The sequence below is a fragment of the Salvelinus fontinalis genome, chromosome 20 (genome assembly GCF_029448725.1).
Source record: "Salvelinus fontinalis isolate EN_2023a chromosome 20, ASM2944872v1, whole genome shotgun sequence".
NCBI classification, from domain to species: Eukaryota; Metazoa; Chordata; class Actinopteri; order Salmoniformes; family Salmonidae; genus Salvelinus; species Salvelinus fontinalis.
In genome coordinates, this window is record NC_074684.1 from 28004266 (window position 1) to 28023156 (window position 18891).

The 18891-nt window shown below is 40.1% G+C and overlaps 1 protein-coding gene and 2 non-coding genes across 3 annotated transcripts; all 3 read right to left on the bottom strand.

Annotated features, from left to right (window-relative positions):
- Positions 1-9847: 9847 nt before the first annotated feature.
- On the bottom strand, positions 9848-17378 carry LOC129817631 (ribonucleoside-diphosphate reductase subunit M2-like). The gene is made up of 10 exons (XM_055873065.1): positions 17132-17378; positions 16854-16925; positions 12865-13011; positions 12556-12672; positions 12279-12412; positions 11884-11978; positions 11675-11808; positions 11453-11557; positions 11078-11191; positions 9848-10377 (listed from the first exon to the last, which is right to left on the bottom strand). The coding sequence occupies exons 1-10, from the start codon at positions 17222-17224 to the stop codon at positions 10225-10227; spliced, it is 1164 nt and encodes a 387-aa protein (XP_055729040.1). The 5' UTR covers positions 17225-17378; the 3' UTR covers positions 9848-10224.
- Positions 10579-10718, bottom strand: LOC129817964 (small nucleolar RNA SNORD94). Its single transcript, XR_008753835.1, has one exon. It is a non-coding gene; the product is annotated as a small nucleolar RNA SNORD94 (small nucleolar RNA).
- LOC129817963 (small nucleolar RNA SNORD94) lies at positions 12098-12236 on the bottom strand. Its single transcript, XR_008753834.1, has one exon. It is a non-coding gene; the product is annotated as a small nucleolar RNA SNORD94 (small nucleolar RNA).
- Positions 17379-18891: the final 1513 nt, after the last annotated feature.

Sequence of the window (18891 nt, forward strand, 5' to 3'; positions counted from 1 at the left end):
AAAATAAAACTTCAGTTTTGGGGACATAAATTATACAATACACTGGTGGCAGATGCAAAAAATCTACCTTAAAATGACATATCAGGCATATCTCTGTGGGAACTTGTATTGGAATGTTAACGACAACCAAACTGTTTGTACAAGGGGCTCCCTGATAATTCAATATGTGTGTAGATATGGCTTATAGCAGACCTGTGCTCTGGAAATGTCAGGGGGTAATGCGTATGATCAATTCCCTGATCTAATGCCTTGCGCAATATAAATGTAAAGGTTATTTCCGATTGAGCCGACATATGCTGCGTTTACCGTTGTTGAGAATACGTGAGGAAACTTAATGGCAATGTTAGCGGCGACTGCAATCACGGTAAACGTAGCTGAGGAATGCACAACTCCATTCTCTTCTATCGAAGCGGAGTTGGGTATTGATAACTGGTCGCGCGTTTCGCTAGCAACAACGTTGAGTCACCATCAGTCGATGTCAATTCTGAAAACTGTCCTATGCAACTGCGGTCCATCCACGGTGCTGAAATTCATACTTTAAATAAAAACTTCTAATATAACCACAGTTTTTTTTGTTGTCATTTTGTGTCGCTCAACTGGCGACGTTGCGCCCTTGACGTACTACATTTTAAGGAACACAAATAAGGAAAAAGTTGGTTGTATTTGATAAACGTTTTAATTAAAAGTATGAATTTCAGTACCCTGTAGAAAGACCACAGGACAAACATAATGTAATGAAACAGGCAGGGAGCAGGTCTCGAACCCTCGACCTTCTAGCCCGAGGTCCGGCGCGCTATCGACTGTGCCGCAAAAGCATGCTCAAGCGACCCTGGGATATTTGGTTTTCACCAAGCATGCCATGACTATGAAAATGGCATAGTCTAAATTGGGTGGATGGAAAACAATCCATAAATTCTAAAAATATAATTTTTGGCTTTCAATCTTTAATAGCTCTTACACAAAGCCTGCCATGACTATGACATTGACATTCTGTATCAGGGTAGGATGGAGACTAGAGGTCTTCACGGATCCACGTTTACTCAAATACCAGCGACCCGAGTGGGTCTGGAGCTAGAATTCTAAATATGTCTGGGTCGGATCTGACAATGTCACAGGTCTCAGGTATGTGTCATTTTAACTGTCTTGTCCGGAAGTGCCCCGTACAGGTTTAATAAACCCGGGGTCGTTACACTACTCCCTCCTTTCAAAGAGCGCGTCCTCGCGCTAGCTTGCGACTTTACGTCTTACAGGAACGCGCTCACCGGCCAAGCACACGCACTGTCGTGGATGCGAGGTCCGATCCCACTTCTGACACCAATGTAATGAAACAGGCAGGGAGCAGGTCTCGAACCCTCGACCTTCTAGCCCGAGGTCCGGCGCGCTATCGACTGTGCAGCAAAAGCATGCTCAAGCGGCAGAGTCGATTTCCGCGCTTATAAACCCAGGGTCGTTACAATAAGTACAGATAAGCGTGTTCAGAATTTACAAGTATTGACTGATGGTCGGTGACTCAATGTTACTTCCAGCAAATCGCACGACCAGTTATCAATACTCTACTTCGCCTCGATATATGAGAATGGAGTTATGTTCCTCAGCTATGTTTACGGTGAATGCAGTCGCAACTAACAAGTTCACACTAACACTGAACTTCCACGATACGGATTGAATAGTTGCTATATAAGTCAATGTCAGTTTAGCCACACTTCCCAGTATATCCTACACATAAAATAATGCACCTTTTTGGTCAGTTAGAAAGGATGAACAAGAGTATCATTCATCCTGGAAGATAGAGAATTACCTGACTACACAAGCTCACTCTTGTACTGCATAGTATATTGTATAACATATAACATTATGTGCTATTAGATTGAAGGAGTGCAACAGCTTTGAGCTGTATTAAACAAGATAAGCTTTCATCCATTTTTGATGCTCATGGTATAAAATATTTAGCCGTAGAGTCTAGTTAGTTAGATAACCAGCTAGGAATGCTTTCACATTCTAGGGTTCAAAAGTTGGATGGGTACAGTGCACGCCTAAATAACAAGCATTGATAGATTAAAGTATTGCTATTCTGATTGCATTAAGGTGATAATTATTATTACAAAACTTATCGTAATCTGTACCTGATTATAGTATTAATATCACAATATTGACCTGATCGCACTGGCCTGAGTTGCCTCAAATTAATAATAGGCTTTTCTGTTAAGGATCGGACCCTTTTTTCGCAATTTTCACCTAAAATGACATACCCAAATCTATGGGGGGGGGGGGGGGGGGTCGATCCCGTAGAGGTTAATAACGCACCTGTTTATCATGTTACACATACCTGCTTCAACAGATTCGTAACAATTTGCTAATTACATTCAACCCGTCCCAAAACAGTTGATCAGTAGTCCACTAATTAACCGAGAGAGTCAAAGCCAAACCCCAAACTAAGCACTCGCACCAGGGTTGGGGTCAATTCCATTTCAACTAAAAAAGTACACTAAACTCCCCTTGAACATTTTTCCTCATTGAAAAGCATGAAGAGAATTGGAATGTAAGTGTGCTTCCTGAATTGACTGGAATTTAAATAGAATTCACCCCTGTAAATAGAATTCACCCCTCGTCGGTGGAAGAAGGAGAAGACCAAAGCGCAGCGTGGTTAGTGTTCATCTTAATTTAACGATAATCAGAAAACTAAACACTACAAATTACAAAACAACAAAAGTGAAAACCGAAACAGTTATCTGGTGCAGACACAAAGACTGAAGACAACCACCCACAAAACACAATAGAACACAGGCTACCTAAATATGGTTCCAAATCAGAGACAATGACTAACACCTACCTCTGATTGAGAACCATATCAGGCCAAATGAGAAACCCCACATAGAAACAGAAAACATAGAACATACCCACCCAACTCACGCCCTGACCACACTAAAACAAAGAAAACACAAAAGAACTATGGTCAGAACGTGACAACCCCAACTCGCACATACAGTGCATTCGGAAAGTATTCAGGCCCCTTCCCTTTTTCCACATTTTTTTACGTTACAACCTTATTCTAAAATTGATTAAATAAAGAAAAATCCTCATCAATCTATACACAATACTCCATAATGACAAAGCGAAAACATGTTTTTATACATTTTTGCCAATATATTAAAAATAAAAAACTGATTATTTACATAAGTATTCAGGCCTTTTGCTATGAGACTCGAAATTGAGCTCAGGTGCATCCTATTTCCATCATGCTTTGGGGATGTTTTTCAGCGGTAGGGACTGGGAGACTAGTCAGGATCGAGGCAAAGATGAATGGAGCAAAGTACAGAAAGATCCTTGATGAAAACCTGCTCCAAAGCGCTCAGGATCTCAGACTGCGGCGAAGGTTCACCTTCCAACAGGTTTTGGCTTTTCTAAGGATTTTTTCCTAGCCACCGTGCATCTACACCTGCATTGCTTGCTGTTTGGGGTTTTAGGCTGGGTTTCTGTACAGCACTTTGAGATATCAGCTGATGTAAGAAGGGCTTTATAAATAAATGTGATTTGATTTGACAATACCGGGACAAGTCTCTGAATGTCCTTGAGTTGCCCAGCCAGAGTCCAGACTTGAACCCGATCGAACATCTCTGGAGAGACCTGAAAATAGCTGTGCAGCAACACTCTCCATCAAACCTGACAGAGCTTGAAAGGATCTGCAGAGAAGAATGGGAGAAACTCCCCAAATACAGGTGTGCCAAGCTTGTAGCGTCATCCCCAAGAATACTTGAGGCTGTAATCACTACCAAAGGTGCTTCAACAAAGTACTGAGTAAAGGGTCAGAATACTTATGTAAATGTGATATATTTTTTATTAAAAAAAAAATTTAAAAAAAAAAATGTTTTTGCTTTGTCATTATGGGGTATTGTGTGTAGATTGATGAGGGAAAGAAATACAATTTAATACATTTTAGAATAAGGCTGTAACGTAACAAAATTTGGAAAAAGCCAAGGTGTCTGAAAACTTTCCAAATGCACTGTATATGATAAACCTCTGGCACTCATGTTTCTCTGTTTAGTGTGAACCTTTAAGTTGTGGAAAAGTACATCACAGTCCTTCAAAGCTTTCTGTAATGCTATTATGACATTCTTCCATGTCTAGAACATGTGATAAGATACAGGTAAGAGCGTTTCCAAAGGCCAGACCCAGCTGTTCTGGTACCAGTGGGCTGAATCTGATTTGAAATCAAAAATCAAATTTGCCCATTTCGTTATAATCAAATGTGTGATGTATTACGTCAGCAGCACAGCTGCTTCACATCAGAATCATAGAATATATAATGGAACAACAACTAACCAAGTCACCTGACGTTGAAAGCACTGCCTGTCAGAAAGTAGATATTTTGCTCTCATTACAGAGACAAAGCATAATTGGCTTGTAAAGGACAGAATTTGGACATGTTTGATATGATTTTATTCCTTGTTATACATGTTGGTAGACACTCCATGCAGTGTTAAACAATCCCATTGCGTGGACGTGAAAATGCTCCTCTTCAAAAGCACCACCATGTTAGCAGTCTTTGCAAAAATGTATTTGCCTTTATTTCATGTAGAAAAAGTGACTTCCTTCCGTTGGCTAGTGGGCCTCTGGTGTTCACTACACCAGATGTAAGTGGACCGGAGTTCTACAGTTTGAGGTGACAAAACAAACTTTTCACACTATGGGTCACATCACAACGGGTCAAACTTGTGTTCCTAACTAAAATGTCCCTCAAGTAAATGCACGTCTCCTGTAGAATTAAACTTGAGGTGCATAACATTCGGTTAAAGGCCTTGACAGCATAAAGCCAGTTAGGCTACATCATACACCTAGATGATGTAAAAACATTTAATACACATCTGATGTATAATAATGAGGTTAGGATGGGTTACTCACAGAGCAGGGGAAGAAGCCGATGGCCTGAACTTTGACCTTTCCAGAGATGGCCAGTGTGTCCACCTTATCCAGATCCAGTCTGTGCTTATAGTGCAGCATATGAGCACCGTTCAAGGCCACCTAGAGAGGAGATGGGGAAGCAGTGAGACAAACGGTGGGAGAATCCTCTGATGGCTTCCATAGCCTCTTTGCGCCAACGTAATCAACATGTTATATGTTGGTTACCAAGTAACAAGCTGACACCTAAGAGGAGCAGCAGGATGGCTAGTTTGCTTGCTAGGGACGTATTCACTAGGGCTAGGCAAATGGAAGACAAACAGGGAGGGACTAGCACATTTTGCACAATAAGAAACACTTGTGCGCTAATGAATACGCTCTAGGTAGCTACAGAAGAGCCTACTCTTATCTACGTGGAGGTTATTTCCAGATCTGATATACATTGAGCTCCAAAACTATTGGGACAGAGACACATTGAATTTAAAAAGTATCGGGACAAATTACTTAAAAAAAAAAAAAATCCTTTATGTAATTAGGCATTTCAATTAAAAATAAATTCTTATTTACAATGACGGCCTACACCAGCCAAACCTGGACGACGCTGGGCCAATTGTGCGCCGCCCTATGGCACTCCCAATCATGGCCGGATGTGAGACAGCCTGGATTCAAACCAGGGACTGTAGTGACGCCTCTTGCATTGAGATGCAGTGCCTTAGACCGATGCACCACTCCACTGCGCCACTCGGGAGCACTTACACTTATGTGTATTAAAGTGGTCAAAAGTTTTGCATTTGGTCCCATATTCCCAGAACACAATGATTACATCAAGCTTGTGACTCTACAAACTTGTGGGATGCATTTGCTGTTTTTTTATTTTGTGCCCAATAGAAATGAATGGTAAATAATGTATTACGTTCTTTTGGAGTCACCTTTATTGAAAATAACAATATATGTTTCTAAACATGTCCACATTAAATGTGGATACTACCAGGATTACGGATAGTCCTGAATTAATCGTGAACAATGAGTGAGAAAGTTACAGATGTAGTATCCACAATTACAAATATATACCCCCCCCCCAAAAATGCTAACCTTCCCTGTTATTGTAATAATGATAGATGTGATATTTATGCCTCTGTAACTAAAATTGGTGGACTATGCACAAAAATGCAGTGATTTCTAAACTGTTCACCCGATATGTATGAAATACCCTCAAAAGAAAGTTGACAGTCTTTACTTAAACCTCATAGTCATTGTATACAGACCCAAAACAACAAAACTTGTCAACCTTTTGGAGCTGGAACGAGGTAGAACACCACAATTAAACACTGTGATATATTTGGCTTTTACCTCAGACAACATAAGAAATGCTTTATGCTGAGCAAACTCTGCCCCGGTGTTATTGGTCCAACCAGTTAGAGTTAGTCATCAGAGGCCAGTTATAGGAGGCCAAAGTAGGCACAGGAGGAGTTTTGACCAGGAGGGGAGTAGCTTTGTCTAGATGGACGATATTGGCATCCCCAGGGGAGTTCCAGATGAATTCAAAGCTATGAATCAAATAGGTGAAGGCTTGACCAGTACGTTCTTTTGGTGGTTGACAATAAATAATGTGGATTGGAGTAATTACATCTATTATAATCAACAGAGATTCATGAATGAAACCGGGGATGCGGTAAAGAGGTAAATAGGCTGGCTCTCGATATGTTATTGGCAGAGAAGGGCAGGGTATGTAGAATGATAGGGATTCATTGTTGTACGTTTATTCCTAATAATACAGCTCCAGATGGATCAGTGACCAAGGCCCTGGCCGGTTTAACCACATTGGCTAACGAGTTAGCGGAGAACTCTGGGGTGGATACCTCACTGACAAGCCGGTTCGACAGTATGTTTGGAAAATTGATTTTTTTAAATAATCACCATGTTGTGGGCTGCATTCACCTGTATGAGTGTGTTGCTGTTATGTGGTTGCTGTTTGATTCCGTGTGTGAGGTTTAATTACCAGGGCTCTGGAGAGGTCGATGACGCAACACAACTAACCTATTGCAGACTGGGGGCTTTGCCTAATTCTTCATTAACCAGGATCTTACAAACTTCTGGGAATTTATCAAAGCTATAGTTGAGTTCAACCATTGGGATAAAAATTCTCGTGACAGTGTCCCATTTCGCTGACGACCCTTCCGGCTCCGCCCACCGACATCCTATTAAGGAAAACAAGAGCAAAGAGAAAGAATTCAACAGACAGAGTGGGAAGGTGGTCACATTACAAATAACTCCATCAGAACATTAAGTAGCAGCCTACCTGTTGGCTCTTGGTCGTTGTCTATCCTTCTCCTTTAACTTTTTATTCCGTAATTTTAATTCCATCTTCTATTGATTAGATGTTTCCTAACTTTTGCCACACGGAGGCTCTGTGACTGTAGCCTTTGCTGCTTTAATGACAAGCTGCACGCCAGTGGATGCTCCTCAGAGGAGGAAGGGGAAGACAATGCTCAGTGAATTTCATAAAAATAGTAAATAATTTAGAAAGTTACCCTAGCTAAAACTATACTAAATATATTCATAACACCAAATAATTGATTTAAACACAGTTTTGCAATGGTCTACAGTAGCCTCAACAGCACTCTGTGGGGTAGCACCATGGTGTAGCCAAAGGACAGCTAGCTTCCGTCCTCCTCTGGGTACATTGACTTCAATACAAAACCTAGGAGGCTCATGGTTCTTAAACCCTTCCATAGACTTACACAGTAATTATGACAACTTCCAGAGGACATCCTTCAACATGTCAGAGCTCTTGCAGCATGAACTGACATGTCCACCCAATCAAAAGATCCGAGAATTAATCTAATACTGAAAGCATAAGCTACAGCTAGCTAGCACTGCAGTACATCAAATGTGGTAAATCGTTTACTCAGTGTTCAACTATTGTTTTGTTAACAAAGGAAGAGAGCGGCTGTATATTTCACTTTTTTTCCCACTTTCACTTAGCTAGCAAATGCAGCTAACTAGTTCTGCCTACTCAAACAATAGGCTCAAACAGAGGGATGCTATGTTAGCTAGCAGGCAATGACTATCCAACACAAGGTAAGCTTTTGGTTTTACCAATTTTTTGCCACCGGGGCAACTGGTAAACTGCTTACTGAACTGATAACTGACTGTACACTAACGCTACTGCATCATTGTAGCGGGTTTACTAACGCATTAGTTCTATTAGCTACGCTGACTGACATTAATTTAGCAAATATGGTGACAACGATGTAGGCTGTGTGCAGCGGTTATATTTTTATAAATCACCCGGTGTGTTGTTCATTGAAGTCCACAAGCAAAGGGAAAAGGTGAAAGGAGTGCATAGATGCAAGGAATACAATGTGGCTGCTATGAAAGTGAACTGTGTTTACATGTGATCAGGGGTGTATTCATACCGAATCTTTTGAAAAACATTTCTTAAACGGAAGCAAACAGAACGAAACAGGGATAAACATACCTGAATTTGTCCAAAAGAAACTTGTGTTCAACATTTGAACTAATAATAACACCCTATATCAGCAAGATGCAGGCAAGGCAGTATTTAAGCAGTGTACAAGGCAGTATTTAATGCGTCGTCTCCATGTTAAACGTCACCAACCACCACACTTCCACTCTTGAAAAGCAAGAGCAGTATAAATTACACAATTTCTCTCTACTGCAGCATTCGTGTTCGGATCTGTACAGGGCACTTCCGGACAAGACAGTTAAAATTACATACCCGAGACCTGTGACAATGTCAGATCCGAGCCAGACATTTCGAATTCTAGCTCCAGCCCCACTCGGGTCGCTGGTATTTGAGTAAAGGTGGATCCGTGAAGACCTCTAGTCTCCATCCTACCCTGATACAGAATGTCAATGTCATAGTCATGGCAGGCTTTGTGTAAGAGCTATTAAAGATTGAAAGACAAAAATTATATTTTTAGAATTTATGGATTGTTCTCCATCCACCCAATTTAGACTATGCCATTTTCATAGTCATGGCATGCTTGGTGAAAACCAAATATCCAATATAAAAACACATTTCTTTGGTAATTATGACCTGACCAGTCAAAGAAGTTAATTAACTTAAAAACCATTGCATGCACGTGCCTGACCCACATAGCTACTTCAGAAAGATTTGGTAGCTATTGGGACTGTCCGTGTACCAAAAGCCATCAAACCATTTGTTTTGAAGCTTCATATCAACCCGGTAAATTTTGTGTTATTTAACTAGGCAAGTCAGTTAAGAACAAATTCTTATTTACATTGACGGCCAACTATGCGCTGCCATGGGACTACCAATCACGGCCAGTTGTGATACAGCGTGGAATCGAACCCATGGTCTGTAGACGCCTCTAGCACTGAGACGCAGTGCTGTAAACCGACGCACCTCTCAGGAGCCATCACTATTGTGACTATTGTAGTCAGATTAATATAAATTCACATGCCTTGCAAGAACAATTTCCGTAATAATCATGTTTACATGACACATCTGAAATCAGGTTACTTGATGGCACTGAAAAATGCTGAAAATCACATGGTCAACATCGAAGTAGAACAAATTCTTATTTACAATGATGGCCTACCGGGGAGCAGTGGGTTAAGTGCCTTGATCAGGGGCAGAATTAGATTTACCTCATCAGCTCAGGAATTCAATCCAGCACTGACCCAAAGCTCTAACCACTAGGCTACCTTAGGTGGGTTCTTGCCTAAATTCATAAACTTGTTTTCAGATAATTTCCCCCAATGGCCCATTGACTTTCTTGCCCAAATTTACAATGCAATATGCATAAGTGGTCTGATTATATTACAACATATTTTCTATACACTTATCCTGTAGCATACTACTGCATGTCTTACATATTAGTAACAACCTATTATTCAGTCAGATACATTTTTACTTTAGTGCCAAGATTGAGTGTAAAGTAAAACAGGGTTAAATGCTGCATTGGATTTTTAAAATTTAATTACAAAAAGTAAACAGATAAAATTTCAACAGTACTATACAAATAAGAAAATGGATACAACTAGAGATCTACTGCAAATATGGTCAGTTGTGAATGGTAATATACATGTGTTTTCTGTGAACCAGACAACCCAAGTACACATCCTAAATGGCACCCTAGTCTCTATATTGCGGACTACTTTTCATCTGGGCCCACATATGACTCTGGTCAAAAGTAGTGCACTAAATAAGGAATAGGGTGCCATTTGAGATGTGGTACGGTGGTCAGTCCAGTAGCATAGCTGGGCCATGTCCCTTTTCAAGTATTTACAGTTTCAAAAAGTCTAATGTCAAGGGCATCTTGGGGGCCTGTTAGAGGTTTAGAAGTCAGCATCCAGCCGGAAGGAGTTGTCTGTGGTGCCAGACATCACACCCATTCTCTGGTACTCCCCCACTCGCTTCTCAAAGAAGTTAGTCTTGCCCTCCAGTGAGATGTTCTCCATGAAGTCAAAAGGATTCTCCACTCTGTAGATCTAGAAGAGAAGTTAATAATTGGTGTCTGCTAGTGGAATTAAAATGCTTTCATTAACCCCACCCATTTCTAGTAGCCAGAGTGCCTGTCTGTGCAATCAAAGTCAACTCATTGTCATGTTTGGGTTAACAATGCACAATGGTGCTGGCAAGAGCACATACAGATCTGGGACCAGGCTACATTTAAACTACAACTTTACAGGCAAGACTCAGTTAGGCGTCTATATCGTGTTGGCACCCCCCAGTCAGCAGACCACATGCCCACTGAGCTGAGAACCAGCACCAACACTCAGCTCCCATTATCAGCTGAGGTAAGTACCCCTGCGCTTCTCATCATTGCTAGCCCATGTCTATCAATCACAAGAAAATTAAGTTGACTAATGGTCCACGGTCACAGGCAGTCCAATTCTGATCCCCACCACTAATTGGGCTTTTGACCAATCACACCAGATCTTACAGAGCTTATCAGTCATAATATCCATTTGAAAAAAAGATTAGAATTAGACTGCCCATCTAAACGTAGCCTTAGAATTACAACAGGTGTTGGATTGAACTCATTCTCCATATCAAAAGGAGAAAACATAAGGGACAGCGTGCACCCAAAACAGCACACATCTCCTTTACATAGTGCACTGGTCAAAGTAGTGCACTACATAGAAAGTGGGTTGCCATTAGGGACTGACCCATAGACTACCATCTCACCTTGTCAAAGCCCAGCTCCAGCATCAGCCTGTCAGCCACAAACTCTATGTACTGAGTCATCAGGTCACAGTTCATACCAATCAGCTTTACTGGAAGGGCTTTCGTCAGGAACTCCTGAAATGGGGACATCAGCATTTATTCACTAATTCAGATCTTTAATATTCAAATCCGGATACAAAAGGTATATATAATTTCCTATTAAGCACAATTAGGGATGTGTGTCCCAAATGGCTTCCCATTTAGTGCCCATAGCTCTGTAGTGCAGTATCAGAGACAGCTAGTGCAGTATAGGGAAAAGGTGACATTTGACTCGCATACCAAGAATAGGTTAAATCTGAGTCAAGGCAACAGGCCCTTATTGTTTAATCAACATACCTGCTCAATCTCTACTGCGTTCCTGATGAGCTTGGTGACGGTCTCCTTTGAGGGCTTGTGCACCAGGTGCTTGAACATGAGGCAGGCAAAGTCACAGTGCAGGCCCTGGATTTAGACAGAACTAGTTAGTAAGAATGCTGGTGGTAGTGACAATTTCAACCAGGTTTGCCCTCTGGGATAATTGTGTAGAAGATATTTAATCAACATAGTGAAAAGACCCACCTCGTCTCTGCTGATGAGCTCATTTGAAAAGGTCAGGCCAGGCATGAGCCCCCTCTTCTTCAGCCAGAAAATGGCAGCAAAGGACCCAGAGAAGAAGATCCCCTCAACAGCAGCAAATGCAACCACACGCTCACCTGGAATACAAGCAACATCATTACCAACTGATTGACCACAACAATCCTGTGCAGGTTTTAAAGAGATGTACCTACCAAATTCAGCATCTTTGTTACCGATCCAGTTCAGGGCCCAATCAGCTTTCCTCTTCACACAGGGGAGAGTTTCAATGGCATTGAAGAGGTAGTCCCTGTATGACAAAGTACATTGTGCACATTCTCAGAATGTTTAAGGCTGCACTACAAAATGCTTAATAAATTGCTTAGGGATTTGAAATATGGGCATTGGTAGAGTACATTTCACTATCATGAGGCTCAGTCAGGCGTCTATATCGTGTTGGCACCCCTCAGTCAGCAGACCACATGCCCACTGAGCTGAGAACCAGCGCCAACACTCAGCTCCCATTATCAGCTGAGGTACGTACCCCTGCGCTTCTCATCATTGCCAGATAACCATATTTGTATTAACATACGAAATATCCAATACTGACCTCTCTTTAGGGTCTTTGATGTAGGTGTCAATGAGCAGGCTGTACATCTCAGAGTGGATGTTCTCCATGGCGATTTGGAAACCATAGAAGCATCTTGCTTCCGTCACCTGGACCTCCTGTGTAAATCGCTCCACCTAGTGGTGAAAAGGAAGTAAAGGCAACAAATTCCACGCTTGAATACTGGATGAGTTGCCATTTTCTAACCCTCAGATCAGTAATTTCTGACAGTGTATAGCGAAAATGATTTTTGTATTGTATGCATTCAAGATCAACTTACCAGGTTCTCATTGACAATGCCATCACTAGCAGCAAAGAAAGCCAGTACATGAGAGATGAAGTATCTCTCCTCATCCTTCAAAGAATCCCAGTGCTGCATGTCTTTGGAAAGATCAACCTGGAAAACAAAATATGAAAACCAAATGTAAAAAAAATTCCTGATAAAAATGACTGAATGCATGTGAAGTTGTCTGCACCGAGTCAACGGTTTAACAACTGGTTAGTATGGAAATAAAGTACTACATATTGAATCGTAACATGTAATTTACATGTAAAACAGAATAAAATGAACGCATCAAATTGGACATGCCTCCTCAGCTGTCCAGAATGAAGCTTCTGCCTTCTTGTACATTTGCCAGATGTCATGGTACTTGATGGGGAAAATGACAAACCGGCGCGGATTTTCTTTAAGGAGTGGCTCTTCTGTGTTGAATTTCTTGACATCTTGCGGCTTAACCTGAAAGAATGCACATAAGTGAAATTACTGGTAAAATGTTGCTTAGGTAAACGAGCATATTCCTCAATATTAGAATATAAAAAAGAGCATAGAATTAAGGGACGTTTTAAATACATATACACAAGAAAAATTCTAAAAGGCCTCCCTTACCAGTTTATGTATAAGGGCAAGATTACCACAAAAAAATTAAGTAGACAGCACTAACGTTAACCATTGTAGCTAGCTAGAGCACATCAATACAGAGACATTCCTGTGAATACAAGGCAATGAGACAACAGCAATGACTCCTAATACATTTTCCCAACTAAGCTTCACAGCTTGAGGGATTTATAAAAAATTGTAACAGTTCAAAGAGAAAAAAAAAAGGAATTTCCCCACCCCATTTGCAGTAGAAAATATAATAATGTTAATAAAATAGTTATGATTGGAGTTACAAGGATAAGCATAATGCCATTTAACAAAGGTAAACAGGTAATTCTGAAGATTTTATACACAACCATTCATGAATTTCAAACTAGTTTACTAGAATGCTCTATAGATTCTGAATCAGGAACAAAAAGGCATCTAGTCAAAATTGATTATTTTGTCCAAGAAAATCATTAAGGTAGATGGAAGAAAATATTGTAAAATTAGTTTAACTTGAGATGACTCGACAATTAAAGGTAAAAGCTAGCCGCTTGCGATATGTTGAATTATAATACAAAAATTACTTCATTAACTGCCAATCATATCCACTTGTTGAATTTATCCAAAAGAGTCATTTTTAAACTTGAAAAAGAGGGAACAACCTCAATAAAAGTGTATTGCCAACAAGACATCCTCCGCCCTCATGTGGTACCCTTCCTGCAGGCTCATACTGACATGACCCTCCTGCATGACAACGCCACCAGCCATATTGCTCGTTCTGTGCATGATTTGCTGCAAGACAGGAATGTCAGTGTTCTGCCATTGCCAGCAAAGAGCCCAGATCTCAATCCCATTGAGCATGTCTGAGACCTGTTGGATCGGAGGGTGAGGACTAGGGCCATTCACCCCAGAAATGCCTGGGAACTTGCAGGTGCTTTTGGTGGAAGAATGGGAATACATCTCACAGCGAGAACTAGCCAATTTGGTGCAGTTCATGAGGAGGAGATGCACTGCAGTACTTCATGCAGCTGGTGGCCACACCAGATACTGATTGTTACATTGGTCTCCAATTGTCCATGTAAAGAGTCTATTATTAACTATTAGTCCATCTCAAAGCAGAAGGTAAGATAGCATTGGCAATACCTTCTTTGTAGACCAAAAACAATAACTAATCAGGCCAAATGTCGATAGAATTCTGGAGTCGGGTAATCTGGTCCAGGAGATTTACCTATAGGCATTTGTTTAATGGCCTGGTCCTCAGTAATATCTATATCAGAATCAATTTCTTAAACCTCTCTATAGGCTTAACTGAATCAGTCACCTTCTGAAAGATGAGATTGTTAGTGAACTGTAGAAAGGGTGTATTTTCTTAATAATTTCAAGGTGACAGCATTTCATGAATTATGTAATGACACTATTCCTTGTCTGCCTACTCTTCTGCAAAAAAAAAAAAAAAAAAAGGTGTTATTCCCACCCCTTTCAATCGATTTGGCCTTTGAACAGATGAAAGCGCCCTGTTCCTTACCATTGTATGTCACCCAGTTCAAATAGGCATTTAACAAGCTCTGCTTTTCCACCTTCATTTAAAATTAAGTTTATTGCTCAGCCTGTTAATATCAATAATAATATCCACCTGCTTGGAAAATCTCTTCCAAAGTAGCATTTTACCAGTAGTGATGGCAAGACATTGAATTTAATACATTTCCCTTTAGAAGAGCAGAATTTAGACAGGTCTCTGATAAGAGCTTAAGACTAAACAAAACAACTCATTCTTCAAAAAGGAAAGAGTTAAATTCCCAGTATGCTTTAGAGAATAGTCACTATCAAAACAAAAAGAATTTAACAATGGTCTGTCAGAGGAGCTGAGGAGATACAATCTTATGAATCTTGTCAGTGAATGTAAGTATTCTTATTACATTCCTTAGATGTTTTAATTAGGTAGCTGTTGTGGAATTGTTAGATTGCTGCCCAGTCAGAACAAGCATTTCACTACTCGCAACAACATCCGCTAACCATGTGTACGTGACCCAAAACATCTGAGATGCCAACCAATAATCAATTCTAGATTGTAATTGTCTGTTACTAGTTGTAGAGTTAAACCAAGAAAGTTGTTTTAAAGTTTGATTCTGAGAACGCCAAATATTGGAAAGTCAGAGCAGAAATGTTTAAACAATGGGCTGAATGCCTGGTGGGATACCTATTCATTCAGTCATCAGGAGCAACAGTCACCTCCAACCATAACATTATATGTAGAATATATACATATATTTTTTTATAACTCAATTAAAAGATGTTCAACCCATTGCGAAGTCCTACATTTTAAGTCAGCATCTGAGGAATGTGTCTCTTTAAATAAAGAAAACAATTGGACTTTAAAAATTGCCTTTCGTTTTAAGTTATGTAAATCCCTTGTGTTCAAGGACATAAAGGAAAGAGAAATGTTGAATAATAGAGTTTCCGAGAAATAGTTGTCTTGTCTAGAATAAACAGGGACTCGCAAAAATCATAAAGGTAGATACGGTACATACGCCCTTCAAGTCTACTTGAACATTAACGACCATAAAGGAAAATAAATGGTTAAGTCATGTAATAACATATTAATAGTTTAGATCTTCAATTGGACTCAAACTTAAAATAAAGCTGAAAATAGAGATTCACATACATAATATCGATCTTGAAACAAAAAGAACGAACTGATCTTAGTATGCCATCAAATGAGAAACAAAAACACATTTAGTGCTTACCTTACCTTCACATCCAAAACGCGCCAATACAAACAGTATGGCCCTATGCAATATCACCTATATGCGGTGTTCAGATAAACGATTACGTGAATAAACTCACCAGTTGAAACAGTATTATGATTCACTAGCCTACTGTATAAGCAGGCCAACTCAAAGCATAAATCAGTCAGTCACGTAGCTCCACCCTGTGGACGTTAATGACAGAAAACCCCTCGCGAAAGATGCGTCTCTTTTATCAGGGCACCAAATTAATTTTTTCAACAGGTTCACATCAGTGGTAATATCATTGAATGCCTGCTGCATTAAACTCTGTAGTTGGAAACGTTTGCAATCGAGGGTATTTTTTAGGAATCCTCTCAAAGGCGTTCAGCCGAATAGCGTGTTCGTCAAATTTCCACCTCGGCTAATGTTACTAGCTAGCCTTGGCTGAACTTGCTTGAAGTATAACGTTAAGTGGAAAAGTGATGTTAGGTAAACCACCAGACAAAAAAATAATAATGTTTCAAAGACTACAAAAATAGTACTTTTAACTGTTCGTCGTCAAACTCAAATTAGGGCTTGAATTCAATTTAAAGTTCAGGAGCTCAGTTTAATGCGACCACTCACTCCGCCATCTTGTCACACCCCGTCAAGACAAAGGTTGTCGTAACATGGATTGAGTGGAAGGCTACTAGCTAGCCTTATGAAACAGCGAGCAGCCAACTTGTGTAACTAGTCATGCAAATGCGGAGCTATTTAAAACATTGCTTGCCTTGCTTAAGTTTAGATAGCTAGGCGCATACTGTAATCATGACTTGATGGCTCACCAGCTTAACGTCAGCTAGCTAGGATGAGAAACACTTGGCGCCAAATGACCACCTCAAGATCAAATTCTAGCGAATTACCAGGCTAATTACATAACTCATGACCCTGTAAAATTGTCACTTTTCATAAACTGTTTGAGCACTTTTAGCAAAAGTCTTGTTCACTCACCTCAGAATCATCAGCAAAGATTTTGCGCGCGGTTCTTGAGGACAGAATCCGGGTATTGTTCAGGCTAGGAGGCTGCATGAGGAAACATTTAAAAAGGAGATTCCGTGACACATTAATTAGTTAACTAAAACCGTGCTTCCTTTAGATTCAATTAAATAATGTGCTAGACAGACGTGACCATTAGACTTGCCAGAACGTTAACTAACCACTTGAGGCCACACTCACTGACAAACTGCTTAAAATACAAAGTTAACGTTATGTCCGAAGTTCAAACGTACCGTGTTTTCTTTGTCAACCAGCGAAATGTTGTCCATTTGAGTAGTGATTGCATTGGTGTTCTTCTTAGAGAGTGGTGAGCGAGTTGTAAGCATTTTGAATGACAGATAGGTGATACAACAGAATAAATTAAATCTAGGTAAAATTGCACAGGGGGAAAAGGAAATAAAATGTATTTACGAACATATGCAGTACACCAAGCTCATTGAGTTTCCCTGACAGATCAATGCCGCAACTGAAATACAACGTTTGGAATTCCCTATTTATTGAAATTCTGGCGGTCGAATCGAAGCAGCCAATAGAAACAAAGATGATGGTCGGTATTTTCCTTTCCGGTATGGCGGAGCCAATCAGATTGCAATTCTCTCACGCGTCACTTCAACGATTGCGGGAAAATTCAAAGCTTTTTTGATGGTTATAAAACCGTGAAAGGAAGGAGTTACACAATGTCAAGAAAAGGCGCGCGAATGTGAGACAATAGAGCTAGCACACTTTGTAACTACGGTTTAAAACGTTGAAAATACAAAATATAATGTCATATATAAAGTTCGAAATTAGTAGAAAAATGCAACGTTGTTAAGCAAGTTTAGCTACTATAGCAAGCTGGATGAATAGCTAATGTTAACAAGATTCGACGGATTTATTTTACTAACAAGCAGTATAAAATGTAACTGCAGTCAAAGGGATTTTATAACTTGCTAGAAACTGTGTTTAAGTTGCCATTATAGAAAAGGCCTGCAAACAAATTGTGTTTTTCCGCTATTACGGGTGCAATCCATTCTGTTGATGTGGCCAGCTAGCTTGTTTCGCTAACCCTACTCAACGAATACAATGTAGCTAAACGTTTAAATGGCTCAAGATATCTATATTTGTTTACATTATACACAGACAAAGCCCAGCTTTCATACCCAAGTTACTATTTTCCTGATATTTAAGCAGAAAGACCAATTTAGCCAACCTGGTCTCAGAGCATTTCGTATGTTATGTATTCATTTGTGGATGTCTATCACCCATTTCGTATGGATTGGCTTGACCGTAATCTTACTTTAATTTTAGCTAAATCTGTTTAATGTAGTTGCAGAGGAGCATGATACCATTTGGAAATAAATAATGCTACCTGGATGAAACAGTAGTTTTACATTTCTTCTGGTGTGATTGAAGTCATGTTGGTATTTTTTTATTTTGGCCAATCAAATTTGTGATGACAATCCACTGTTTTGATACGTGCTGCTGGGCACAAAGTCAAAAGGAGACAAAAGACGGTCAAAACAATGAAGTTGGCCCATGAAGATCCTGTTGAAAAGAAACTGAGCTCCTTCGATTGGTTGGGAGATAAGGTTGCACTGAAAAGTAGGACAACGAGTAGTTATTTGTCTTACCAGTGCTACTCTTTACTATACATATCTAGATTGTCTTCCATATACGGATTAAACATTTCCTCCGAACATAATGGGTACTGTTATACGGAATATTAGAAATGTTTGGCTGTGTGACAAACTTCCCAATGTGGATGCTTGCGAGATTCGATTAAAACAAAACCATTGTAATATATAAATTGCGCAACTTAATACATTCAACCCAACTCCACTGAATCAGAGAGGTGCAGGGGGCTGCCTTAATCGACGGCCATGTCATTAGCGCAGTTGTTATGGGTTAACTGCCTTGCTCATGGGTATAACAGTATATTTATTTTTTGGGGAATTTGAACCAGTGGTCTTTCAGTTACTGGCCCAACGCGCTTAACCGCTAGGCTATCTGCCGT

What these genes read in the sequence shown, in the direction of transcription:
- LOC129817631 (XM_055873065.1), bottom strand. Translation starts at nt 17,224, where the DNA reads ATGCTTACAACTCGCTCACCACTCTCTAAGAAGAACACCAATGCAATC. An exon ending in AGCTCATCAGCAGAGACGAG is followed by an intron (nt 11,558 to 11,674) that starts GTGGGTCTTTTC and finishes GTCTAAATCCAG; the next exon opens with GGCCTGCACTGTGACTTTGC. An exon ending in TGGAGCTGGGCTTTGACAAG is followed by an intron (nt 10,378 to 11,077) that starts GTGAGATGGTAG and finishes CTTCTCTTCTAG; the next exon opens with ATCTACAGAGTGGAGAATCC.